Here is a 12,711-nt window from a genome sequence, read left to right as displayed (position 1 = left end):
AAAGTGCCCAAGTGTAAAAGGGGCTTAAAGTGTACCTGAAGTGAGAGTAATATGGAGGCTGCCATCTTTATTCCAAGCTCTGTCTATATCCTAATGCAAACTACCTTTATCCTAATGCACAGCTTACACCAACCCTAGTACTGTCACAGTAACCTTCTTTACCCTGAGAATAAATAAATAATGCATCACCTAGTGTCAATTTTCATCAGCCACAAATACAAGAGGAACTGCAGTCCTTGCTGCAAGAATGAGGCTTCATTCTGCCTGGTTTACAGATTACATATGCTATAAACCAGTGGAGCTGGGTGAATTACTGTCTCACAATGGCAAAAAATAGCTAACAACATACTTTTGCATAACCATGGCTGCATGTAATAGTCCATCAGTATGCAGCCATGCATGCAGCAGGGAAATAATTGTTTACATGTTTTATTTCAGAAGAGTGGAAGGGATCACATACAAATGCCTTCTATACCACATTACATCCCTATATGGATACAGTAATTCCTGTCCTTGCTAGGTAAAGCCCCGCCCAACAGCACCAGGCCACCCAATCAGAGGCCAAGCCTCAAAACGTTCCAGAACTGGCGCTACACTAGAGTGGGTGTGTGTGTACGGTAATAAGATATGTATGTTAGTATCCGCGTGCTAACTCTCTATATATGGCGGTGGACAGCTGGCACCAAGCCAAACGCCTTCGCGAAGCGCATACTGTCCTTTGCGACGTGCTGTTTCTTACTAGGTAGGGCATGCTTCCTGCGCATGCGTGCTGCATCGTGAACTACAACACTATATGACCCTTCTCTAATCGGATTGGGTGTAGAGAAGACGAAAGGTCAACCTAGTCGCCTCTAGTAAGATGGCGGCGATGCGTGATTGCGTTCTGAAGGCGGCCAGTGACGTCGCCACCTGGAGGCGGGTCCAAGTCCTCCTTTTCAACCTTGTCCAGGCTGCGGCCTTCTAGGCGCCTTAGCTTCGCCAGCATCAGTAAGAGGCTGCAGCAGCTCCGGGCCCAGTGACGGCGTTCACCTTGTTCTACACACACCGGACTCCGAGCAGCAGCACGTGACCATGTCTCTCATCACCGCTGGACGCCTGTGCACCCGAATCCTCGGAGCTAAGGTGAGGAGATGCCGGGGTGTCTGAGCTGGTGCTGTCTGTATGCTGCTGGTGCGGGGCTGTGTGCTCTGCAATGCTATAGTCTGGCCGCATCTCCCTTCCCTCAGCCCACCTCCGCCCGTCTACCTGCCCTCCCCCCAACTCGCTGCTCCGTAACCGCGGTGCCCCATCCTATCTGCTTACATGAAGCCGGCCCGGGAGCCGGTGTGCTCCTCACAGTGACACCGGCTCATATTACACGCCCAGTGACAGAAGCCGTGTGCTTTGTGTATTGCAGTGTTCAGAGCACTGCGCTGTCCTGCTCGTGTCTCCCGTCTGCCTGGCCTTCCAGGGCTAGCTGAGGGCGGCTTCCCTTGTAGTGTGTCATTCCTCGGATGTCACCATGTGAACATGCTGCTGTGGTTCCTCATTGTCTGGCCGGGCTGTTGGGTGTATCCATGCAAAGCCTGCCTTTACAAGCTAGAAAGTGGCAAAAAAAAAATAAAATGTGAAACTGGTTAATAATTTGTCGGTATTTATGCGCCTGGCACTCATTCGCTTTCTCCTCCTATGAGGCACATAAACTTATAGTGCAAAGAACCTTTGAGGCTAACACTTTAGATGTTGATGGTTAGTTTGTCTGTTCAGAACTCTCCGTAGTATTTGTTAATGAGATGATTCATTTATAAAGCTGCAGCATATTACGATGGCCTGGACAAGAAATAGACAAGTAGGGGGGACATACAGCAAAAGTCATACAAGGATACAATGTGGAGGTGGTCTTATGCCTTTTACACTCCATGCAGTTTCCTGTCAGATTTTGGGGTGATTTTGGGTCACCCCAAACTCTTACAGGAAGTGTCATGGTGTGTACCAGCTATTAGAGACCATGTAATTTGAGTCCAAGGCTATCAGTGGGCCATTGAGGTCGTTGTGGAAGGACCCTGCCAAAGGCCTACAGTCTGTAGTGAGTTGGGAAGGATGCACTTGGTAGAGGTTGTAGAACAAGTGGTCAGCAGAGAGATCTAGTGCTGGTAATACACGGTTTGTTTCTGCCGTGCGTTTCTGCTCTCGATCATTTTTGCTGCTCGATTTCAGCTCTCGACATCCCCTCGTTTTTCTTATCTTTTTCCATTCACTTCTATCAGACATCGAGCCGCAAAAGAAACGAAAGGGAGATCGGATATGTTGGAAATTATCTATCGAACCATCTAATCAGATACAAAACAGTGTATTCCCAGCATAGGACATAAAAGATGTTTTGAATGAATGATTTTACACAGAGTGGGGGAGCTATAGAGAAATCCTGGATGGGAATGAGTGAAGCACGGGGTGGTCAAATGACATTTGAAGGATATATGGTATGCCTGGGCAAACTTTGTTTCCCCGGTTGTATTGTGTGCCGCATTCTTATCATTTTTGGCCTCCCCCCTCCCTGCAGATTTGCTAGCAGGGGTTAATACTTATGCACTTGCCGCTTCCTGCATTGCGTCTCCATAGTAACGGCATTGCAGCTCTGCAGGGAGGAGCGAAAGAGAGGACTCTGGCTGCCTATTGGCGGGCCAGATGAACAGTGCCCGTTGGCCGTAGTTTTCCCAGCGCTAATCTATGGACAAGTTTAGATATGTAGGTCGGGCAGGTCTTGTGGACACATTTGTAGGCCAGACACAAGATCTTGAGCTCCCTTTGACTGGTGACCCTCTATTCTGGTTACATTGAGATGAAGCATATGAAAAATTCATGCTCCCATGTCTCCCCAGTTAGTGTGGGACAGGTCAAATAATGTGGGTTGTTTTTTTTTATCCCCTGAACTCCCACTTCCTTGCTGTGCATGTACCAAAGCAATACACATGGATCACCAAGGTCAGTGGCTATTTAGCTTTCGCACGGCTGAAAACTGTTCGTCTTAATATACTTGTTTTAGCTGCTAGCAGAGGACTAGTGTCAATTTGACTGTCCGTGTGTAAATTAGTTTATAGGACTTCTGTAGCCAACTTACATATAATCCTGGTGTTTAGTGGTGCTTACTATAAACAGAAGAGGCAGTGACTTCAGTGTGTTGGCCCTTGTGATTCCTTTTGAGCAGCGGCCCATGGTCTCTTCAAGGGCTGCTACAGGGTTTAACCTCCTTAGCGGTAACCCCGTGCTGGACACGGGATAAGCCGCCACGGAGGATTCCTCAGGCCCTGCTAGGCAGATTTGCATCATTTTTTTGAAAACACGCAGCTAGCACTTTGCTAGCTGCGTGTTTGGTCCAATCGCCGCCTATGCGCCGCTACCCGCCGTGATACTAGGCTATGGGTTGGATCGGGACTCCCTGTGACGTCACGACGTTCGTCGCCAGGGTGACGGGGGAAGCCCTCAAGGAAATCCCGTTCAGAACAGGATTTCCTTATGGGCAAGCGGTGGCGATCAGACATTACAAGGGGACGCCACAGGGAGGGGGGAACCATGTAGCTGGCGCTAGGCTAGCTTCATGCTAAAAAAAACCTCGCGCAGCCGCGGGAATTATACCGCCAGGGAGGTTAAGCCTTGTACATGGGCTAGTTTCAAAGTGAAGTTATGTCAGACAATATTCACATCACAAATAAAATGCAATTGTATTGTAATGGTACGTTCATATTGACTCAGAATCCATTGGAATAACGTGAACATGCTATGTGTTACTGGACAACATGCACATTTAGTTGGTGAAGCATAGTTTTTATGTGCTGTATGTCTTGCATTGCGTTTGTGACACACAACGCAACCTTTCCTCGTTGTTTCATTGTGATCCTGCTCTATAATGCAATTTCCCAGCTAAAACTAGCCTGTTACCCTTAACCACTTAAGGACCACAGGTTTTATACCCCCCGTCAGGGCTGTGGAGTCGGAGTCGTGGAGTCGGGCAATTTTGGGTGCCTGGAGTCGGAGTCGGGAAAAAATGCACCGACTCCGACTCCTAATGAATTTGTAACTGTAATTAAAATAGAAAATATGATAAAATGTTCTATTTCTCAGATAATAGTCATTAAAAATAATGTATATATACAGTATATATACAGTAATAGCTGTGCTTAGTCCACAAAAATGAAATAAACCAATCAAAATTAGTTACTTGTGCTGCTTCAATAAAGCAGTCCCCGTATTTTTAAGGTCAGATATACATATCTGATTGTGGCTGTATATATGATGTGTACACAGGAATCTCTTATATATACTAAATAACATCTATGCTGTAAGAATAAAGCCTGATGTGTAGCTGTGTCACTAATAGAGATGGTCAATGAGATGGAAATAATTCTGCACTGATGCTGATTTATGCAAATGTATGCACTCCCTTTGCTGATGAAATCAAATAATTTGATATGTTAAAATTTGGTTTGGTGACTACAAATTAAAGGGTACCTGAGACGGATGAAAAGTAAAGTTTTATACATACCTGGGGCTTCCTCCAGCCCCCTTCAGGCTAATCAGTCCCTCGCTGTCCTCCACCACCCGGATCTTCTGCTATGAGTCCTGGTAATTCAGCCAGTCAGCGCTGTCCGGCCGCATGCCGCTCCCACAGCCAGGAACATTCTGCACCTGCGCAATAGTGCTGCACAGGTGTAGTATGCTCCTGGCGGCGGAGTGTGTGCATGCGCACTACGCCCGACTGGCTCAAGTACCTGGACTCATAGCAGAAGATCCAGGTGGTGGAGGAGGACAACGAGGGACTGATTATCCTGAAGGCGGCTGGAGGAAGCCCCAGGTATGTATAAAACTTTAATTTCATCTGTCTCAGGTTTACTTTGTTACACAGTAGTACTATACTCTACATATGCACTCCCCACAGAGCTGCAGGGAATCCACTGAGAATGCTGTGCACATTGAACACAGAGGTGTTGTCTGTCACCCATAAACCTGGTTCAGATTGTGCATGAAGAATGTGTAATAGAGGAAGAATCTCCTCATTCCCCTGCAGAGTACCTGCACATCATTCTTACATGTACCCACACTTACATTGCCTAGGGCCTGATAGATGTTCTTTGTTCCAGTTTGTACCTTTTTCAAGTACTCTTACCAAGGACTAGTTTTAGTCTAAAGGGAATAAATATAGTAGTCTACATATCCTTCTCACTTCAGTTGTCTTGTAAAATTCCTAAGCGTTGGCAGTTAAGAGACGAATTTCATGTTACATACTTTTAATCAACAAAATTGTAATATGCAAATTAGAGGAGTCGGAGTCGAGGAGTCGGAGTCGGAGTCGTTGGATTCCTAAACTGAGGAGTCGGAGTCGGTGGATTTTTGGACCGACTCCACAGCCCTGCCCCCCGTGACCAGGCTATTTTTCACAAATTGGGCCACTGCAGCTTTAACAGCTCGCTGCAGGGCTGTACAACTTGGCACACAAGTGATCTCTCCCCTCCCTTTTTCTGCCCACCAACAGAACTTTGTTGGTGGGGTCTGATCCCCTGTGGCATGTTTACTTTTTGTTTCATCATTTTTTTTTTTTTTAAATCTTTAATTACTCAGTCCGTCTCCCCGAACATCCCCCCCCCCCCCCAAACCAGCCAATCACCGTGATCAGTTGTCATAGGCATCAGCCTATGACAGCTGATCACTCCTGTGGTTCCCAGGGGGACAGCCGTGTCACACATCTGTTCCCAGTACAGCACTGCTGTAGACGGCGGTTTCGCTATCTAACAGTCTCCTAGCAGTGTTTGCCGCTGCTCTGTCATTCAAGCGGAGATGCATGCGATCTCCTGCAAAACACACCCCAAGGACTGCATGGCGTTGGGCAGTCCTGGGGCTGCCGCGTCCATGCCAATTGGCTGGACCGGTTAGTTAAAAGGTTAAGAAATCATTGCTCGGTCGTTTGGGCTGTGTTTTGTAGAACAAGCTTTGTTCGGACACGCTGCCCAGCGATAGCCAAGTAGCATGTACAGTTCATTGGATATAGGATAATGGAAGGCACATGAACAAATCTATAGTAATATATATACTTGTCACTCACACTAAACTGTTGTGCACAGCAATATTTTGATTCTTGTAATATTATCAGTGAGTACATTTTTCTTTTTCTGCAAAGACAGCTTAGATAAGGCCTTCATTGAGCAGATCTCTGTAAAGGTCAATGAATTTGACCTTCTATTTCTGAAGTACATACTGCTTTTTAAAGAGAATCTGTATTGTTAAAATCGCACAAAAGTAAACATACCAGTGCGTTAGGGGACATCTCCTATTACCCTCTGTCACAATTTCGCCGCTCCTCGCCACATTAAAAGTGGTTAAAAACAGTTTTAAAAAGTTTGTTTATAAATAAACGGCCACCAAAACAGGAAGTAGGTTGATGTACAGTATGTCCCCACATAGAAAATACATCCATACACAATCAGGCTGTATACAGCCTTCCTTTTGAATCTCAAGAGATCATTTGTGTATTTCTTTCCCCCTTCAGCTCTCATCCACTGAAGTGTCAGGCTGTTTCTTCCTGCAGAGTACAGACAGCTCTGCCTGTATGTAATTCCTCAGTATGTGAAAGCCCAGCCAGCTCAGAGGAGGATTTATCCAGCTTGTAAAAGATAAGAGAGAAGCTGTCCTAATCTAAATACACAGGCAGTGTGCATAGAGGGGCCTGGAGGGGGGAGATGCATCACAGAACCACAACACTGAAGAACTTGGCAGCCTTCCAGACACAGGCTGACAAGAGAGAGATAAGTTGATTTATTACAGAGATGGTGATAGTAGAATGTGCTGCAGTAAGCCAGAACACATTAGAATAACTTTTGGAACTTGTAGAATGATAAAAAACAGGATGCAATTTTTGTTACGGAGTCTCTTTAAAGCACACTTAATGGTCAAGTTATATGGTGCACTCAAAGCATATGACTTTAAATTTAGATTGACTTTAAAGCTAAATTATTGTTTTACTTTAGGCTGGTTTGACACTGTACGTATTGCATAATGCACTGTGTGGTTTGTGAACTGCAATGCAGAATCGACATAATGTTATGCTGGGCATACACGGGTCAATCCGGCTGCCGATTAGCCGTCGGATCGACTCCCGCTCGTCCCCGCCGGCATTTATCTTCCGCTCCTTTCGCCGCTATTGTCCACCCGCGGGGATCGAGCGCGGAATCGATCCCCGCGGTGATCGGACACGTCGGATATCATCAATCGAGCCATCAGCGGCTCGATTGATAAGTCTGCGTCGAGCCATGTATGCCCAGCATTAGACATACCGTAAGAAAGAAAAAAAAAAGCTCTGGGGGATCAGGGCTGTGGAGGTGGAGTAGAGGAGTCGGAGCAATACCTGGAGTTGGAGTCAGTGGTTTCATAAACTGAGGACAGCCCTGGTAAGTATTGAGGCTCACACACATTAGACTATAGTCTTTGGAAAATGAAAGATCACAGACCAATCTTACCACCCTTCATGTAGTATGAGAGCCATACCTTCACAGTCTTTTCTATGGAGCTGAACTCCTCAGAAAAAAATCTTTGCAAGATGCTGCACACACAGATGCTGTACAGACGCAAAAGATCTGTTCCTACCAAAGATCCGTTCCTGCAAATTGCATTCATAGTCTATGATATCTGCAGATCATCACCAGGGCTGTGGAGTCGGTCCAAAAATCCTCCGACTCCTCAGTTTAGGATTCCACCGACTCTGACTCCTCGACTCCGACTCCTCTAATTTGCATATTACAATTTTGTTGATTAAAAGTATGTAACATGAAATTTGTCTCTTAACTGCCAACGCTTAGGAATTTTACAAGACAACTGAAGTGAGAAGGATATGTAGACTACTATATTTATTCCCTTTAGACTAAAACTAGTCCTTGGTAAGAGTACTTGTAAAAGGTACAAACCGGAAAAAGAACATCTATCAGGCCCTAGGCAATGTAAGTGTGGGTACATGTAAGAATGATGTGCAGGTACTCTGCAGGGGAATGAGGAGATTGTAAAAGACAACACCTCTGTGTTCAATGTGCACAGCATTCTCAGTGGATTCCCTGCAGCTCTGTGGGGAGTGCATATGTAGAGTATAGTACTACTGTGTAACAAAGTAAACCTGAGACAGATGAAATTAAAGTTTTATACATACCTGGGGCTTCCTCCAGCCGCCTTCAGGATAATCAGTCCCTCGTTGTCCTCCTCCACCACCTTGATCTTCTGCTATGAGTCCAGGTACTTGAGCCAGTCGGGCGTAGTGCGCATGCACACACTCCGCCGCCAGGAGCATACTACACCTGTGCAGCACTATTGCGCAGGTGCAGAATGTTCCTGGCTGTGGGAGCGGCATGCAGCCGGACAGCACTGACTGGCTGAATTACCAGGACTCATAGCAGAAGATCCGGGTGGTGGAGGACAGCGAGGGACTGATTAGCCTGAAGGGGGCTGGAGGAAGCCCCAGGTATGTATAAAACTTTACTTTTCATCCGTCTCAGTTACCCTTTAATTTGTAGTCACCAAACCAAATTTTAACATATCAAATTATTTGATTTCATCAGCAAAGTGAGTGCATACATTTGCATAAATCAGCATCAATGCAAAATTATTTCCATCTCGTTGACCATCTCTATTAGTGACACAGCTACACATCAGGCTTTATTCTTACAGCATAGATGTTATTTAGTATATATAAGAGATTCCTGTGTACACATCATATATACAGTCACAATCAGATATGTATATCTGATCTTAAAAATACGGGGACTGCTTTATTGAAGCAGCACAAGTAACTAATTTTGATTGGTTTATTTAATTTTTGTGGACTAAGCACAGCTATTACTGTATATATACATTATTTTTAATGACTATTATCTGAAAAATAGAACATTTTATCATATTTTCTATTTTAATTACAGTTACAAATTCATTAGGAGTCGGAGTCGGTGCATTTTTTTCCCCGACTCCGACTCCAGGCACCCAAAATTGCACGACTCTGACTCCACGACTCCGACTCCACAGCCCTGATCATCACACACCTTGTTTAACAGACATTCGTCTGTTAAACAAGGTGTGTGATGATCTGCAGATATCATAGACTATGAATGCATTTTGCAGGAACAGATCTTTTGCAGATACTGATCTTTTGAATGTCTACAGCATCTTTGTGTGCAGCATCCTGCAAAGATTTCTGTCTGATGGGGAGTTCAGCTCAATAGAATAGACTGTGTAGAGTATGGCTCTCATACTACATGGAAGGGGGTAAAATTGGTCTGTGATCTTTCATTTTCCAAAGCCTATGGTCTGATGTGTGTATGAGCCTTTAGAGTGAGGAGTCGGAGTCGAGAAGTTGGAGCCATTTTGGGTACCTGGAGGCTGAGTTGGAGTTGGTGGTTTCATAAACTGAGGAGTCAGAGGATTGTTGTACCCAACTCCACAGCCCTGTAGGGGATACTCACCTTGGGATGGCAAAGCCTCTGGATCATGAGGCTCCCCCCCCCCCCCCCATCATCCTCCATCCTGGAAATTCAGCACTGTCGGTCCCTAAAACACCAGGGATGTAAATGTTTACCTACCGTGATCCAGTGCAGGCGCAGTAGCGGCTTTCCGATCTGCTCAGGCAGAAATAGCCAATCCCGATCGGGTCAGTTCGTTCTACTGCGCAGGAAACATGCGCCACAGTGCCTATCCGTGTTCTGCTTGCTCTATTCGTGCCACACGCTGCCGGTGTATAGCATGTGGCGGATGTGTGGTGTCACCAGGCCAATTCCCAAGAGATTACGTGCTGAAGTTGATTGGGAATCAACCTGCGATATATGGACAGCTGACAGTTTTCTCTCTGAATGAATTTGAGTTTAATTGAATCTGCCCATCATCGCTAGATGTATGGGCACCTTTACTCCCTTTAAGGTGTGGTGATATGGCTGGGTGATGCTGGGACAGGGAACAGCTATGGATACATTTAAATAGTTTTATTACCAGTTATTCTTGAGGTAATTACTACTCCATCCGTCAAAGCAGTGATAAGACCACAAATCTTGAGGAAAATCCACTGAGACTCAGGTGTGGTGCACACCAAAAGCTCTTCTAAGGGCTCTTTCACACTAGAGCCTATTTGCTGTGTTTTAACGGAAAGTCGAAACTTTGCGTTAACCAAGGTTAAATGAAAGTCCATAGACTTTTATTTTACCTTTCACCCCAGACATTGCGGTGCGTTGCGGTTTGACGCATTTAGGAGCTTTATTTATTTTTTGGCGGGAGCCAGCGTTTCCCGTCGGGTGAATTAATAGCTACCGCCACTGATTGCATCGCACCGCAGCATCCCGACGACACACCGCAGGCTATTCAACGTGTGCAGGAGAACTGGTCCTGCACGCGTTGTCTGATGTGAAAGAGCTCTGAGTGTTTTTAAAACCGCTAGCGCTTTGAAAATCGCTTGGCTAATGTATTTGAATGCAATGGATCACACCAGATTGATGTGATTTTCTCAAAACACAATGCGGGTCCTGCAGCATTTCTGCTCATTTCTGAGGCAATTCAGTCTGTTAAGTATAGGAAAGTGGAAAATTGCTCAGAAAAGCACTAGATGAGAGCGATTTTTCAAGTGTATTTGTTACAGAAGCTGTTCAGTTACAGCTCTACTGTAACAAAAATAAAAAAGCTCTACACAAAAATGCTCCTAAAATCATTAGGTATGATTAGAAAATTGCTAGGCAAATGCCTAGAATCGCATAGGTAAATCACTTCAAAAAGCGCTGAGCGTTTGCGATTACACTAACGCTTTTTGGTGTGCACTAGCCCTAAGTGGGAAATCCAGAAATCTGCTGTGTGTGTGTGTGCACTATGATTGTCACCTACATGGATTGAAACACAATTCCTAAGGCGACAGGTCAGGGGTGAGTGCACAGATGCATCGTTAGGCTTCAGCTTTGCGACACATTCTGTTGCTATGAAGAGAATAGTGATAATGGCATGTTTTTCAACTGCAAAGAAAAGAGGGGAACAATTAATTCGGCCGAGATGAGCAAACACATTGGATATTTTCAAGTAGCTGTATAAAAGTTAACTTTTGGTTGACATGGCTGCATTATCGAAGAACACTGTAGCTGTTCTGCTGTCCTTAGTACTGTAAATTTAAACACTGGCCATGCAGTCTGCGTCTGAAACTTCATACACACACTAGTGTTCTCAGCTAAGGTGGCCACTTGAGGCTGTCCCTGGCTAGAATCTTACATGTGTACAACCTCTCCAATGCAACCCAGAGATCTGTAGTGCTGAGTGCAGTTTTCCTTCCTTACCCCTCCTGCTAGAAGTTTTGCAAGGCTGTGCAGTACTTGGCCAGTGGATCAGGCCCGTGGAATCAGTACAAAAATAATCCAGCTCCTCGGTTTGTGAAACCACCAACTCTGACTCCAGGTTCCCAAAATTGCTCAGACTCCTTAGGTCTTGTTCATATTAGGCAACACAGATGGCTGTGCGATCGGAATGCAAGCGCACATGATCGCACGCCATCTGCATTGCGCTACTGGTTCAATTCATTGCAGTGAATGGGATCAGCGATGCGCTTTGCCAAGAATGCGTGCAGCAGTGCGATAGCGCATCGCACTGCTGTACAGTGGGCATAGTCTGAATGTCAGAACGCACACCATACATGCTGCTGAAATGCGCACGGCAGCTTGACTAGTGTGAACGAGGCCTTAGTCTAATTCTTACCAGGGCTGTGGAGTTGGCACAAAAATCATCCGACTCCTCAGTTCATTGAAACCTCTGACACCAGGTACACAAAATTGCTCTAACTCCACAGCCCTTCAGGGGAAGACAATATTTTCACATGTGTATGCACTTTGAGGTACTGTGCTGCCAGGAGGCTATAACCAGAAGACCATGCACCTGATAAGTAGCAAGCACTAAAGCTCTGTACACATGCTGGAGTGAACTCAGCCAAGGCAGCCAGTAAAGACTGCCTTGGTCAAGAATCGTCATTCAGTCCATCGTGTGTACAGCTGCCGCCCAATGTCTGCCACAGATCCAGCATGTTGGATCTGTAGCGATCCCTGGCTGGATCCTGCTGAACTAAAACCTGTATAATTCACTTCATCGGTACAGAAAAGTAGCAGGGCTGTGGAGTCGGAGTCGGGGCAATTTTGGGCACCCGGAGTTGGAGTCTGAGTCGTTGATTTTATAAACTGAGGAGTCTGAGTCGGATGATTTTTGTACAAAATCCACAGCACTGTTAAGTATTATGCTGGGGCTACACAGTACGTTTCTGTACCGTGTATCGACCAGCTGATAATATTCAGCTGGCCCGATCATGCCGCTCGCCCCGTGCACGCTCGATTCCTGCCGGCGGACAATGGCAGGGAATGAAGCGGCTGATAAGGACCGCCGGCGGGGACGAGCGCGAATCGATCCGCACGGACGAGCGGGGGCCGATCCGGCGGCTAATCGGCCGCTGGATCGACCAGTGTATGCCCAGCATAAGACTAAGGAGTCTGGGCCATTTTGGGTGCCTGGAGTCGGAGTTGTGGTTTCATAAACTGAGGAGTCTGAGTTGGAGTCGGAAGTACTGACTCCACAGCCCTGAAAAGTAGCATTTTCTTTCTTCTCAATTCTATATTTGGGCTGACAAGTACAGGTCAGGTTATTCTTTTACAAGACAAATTGATGGTTTGAAATATGATCAGCTTTGATGTGCTTATCTAT

General features: G+C 45.8%; 1 protein-coding gene across 1 annotated transcript in view; it reads left to right on the top strand.

Moving 5' to 3' along the window:
• The first annotated feature begins 850 nt into the window (after nt 1-850).
• Nucleotides 851-12,711, top strand: part of CS (citrate synthase) — an 81,458-nt gene continuing 69,597 nt past the window's right edge. Inside the window, exon 1 of the mRNA XM_068267645.1 lies at nt 851-1,122. Coding sequence (XP_068123746.1) covers nt 1,072-1,122 — 51 coding nt within the window. The 5' untranslated portion in view covers nt 851-1,071. The remainder of the gene's footprint in view (nt 1,123-12,711) is intronic.

The sequence above is a fragment of the Hyperolius riggenbachi genome, chromosome 2, assembly GCF_040937935.1.
Source record: "Hyperolius riggenbachi isolate aHypRig1 chromosome 2, aHypRig1.pri, whole genome shotgun sequence".
Taxonomy (NCBI): domain Eukaryota; kingdom Metazoa; phylum Chordata; class Amphibia; order Anura; family Hyperoliidae; genus Hyperolius; species Hyperolius riggenbachi.
The sequence above is the reverse complement of the archived record's forward strand: the minus strand, read 5'-3'. Positions and strand labels throughout refer to the sequence as shown.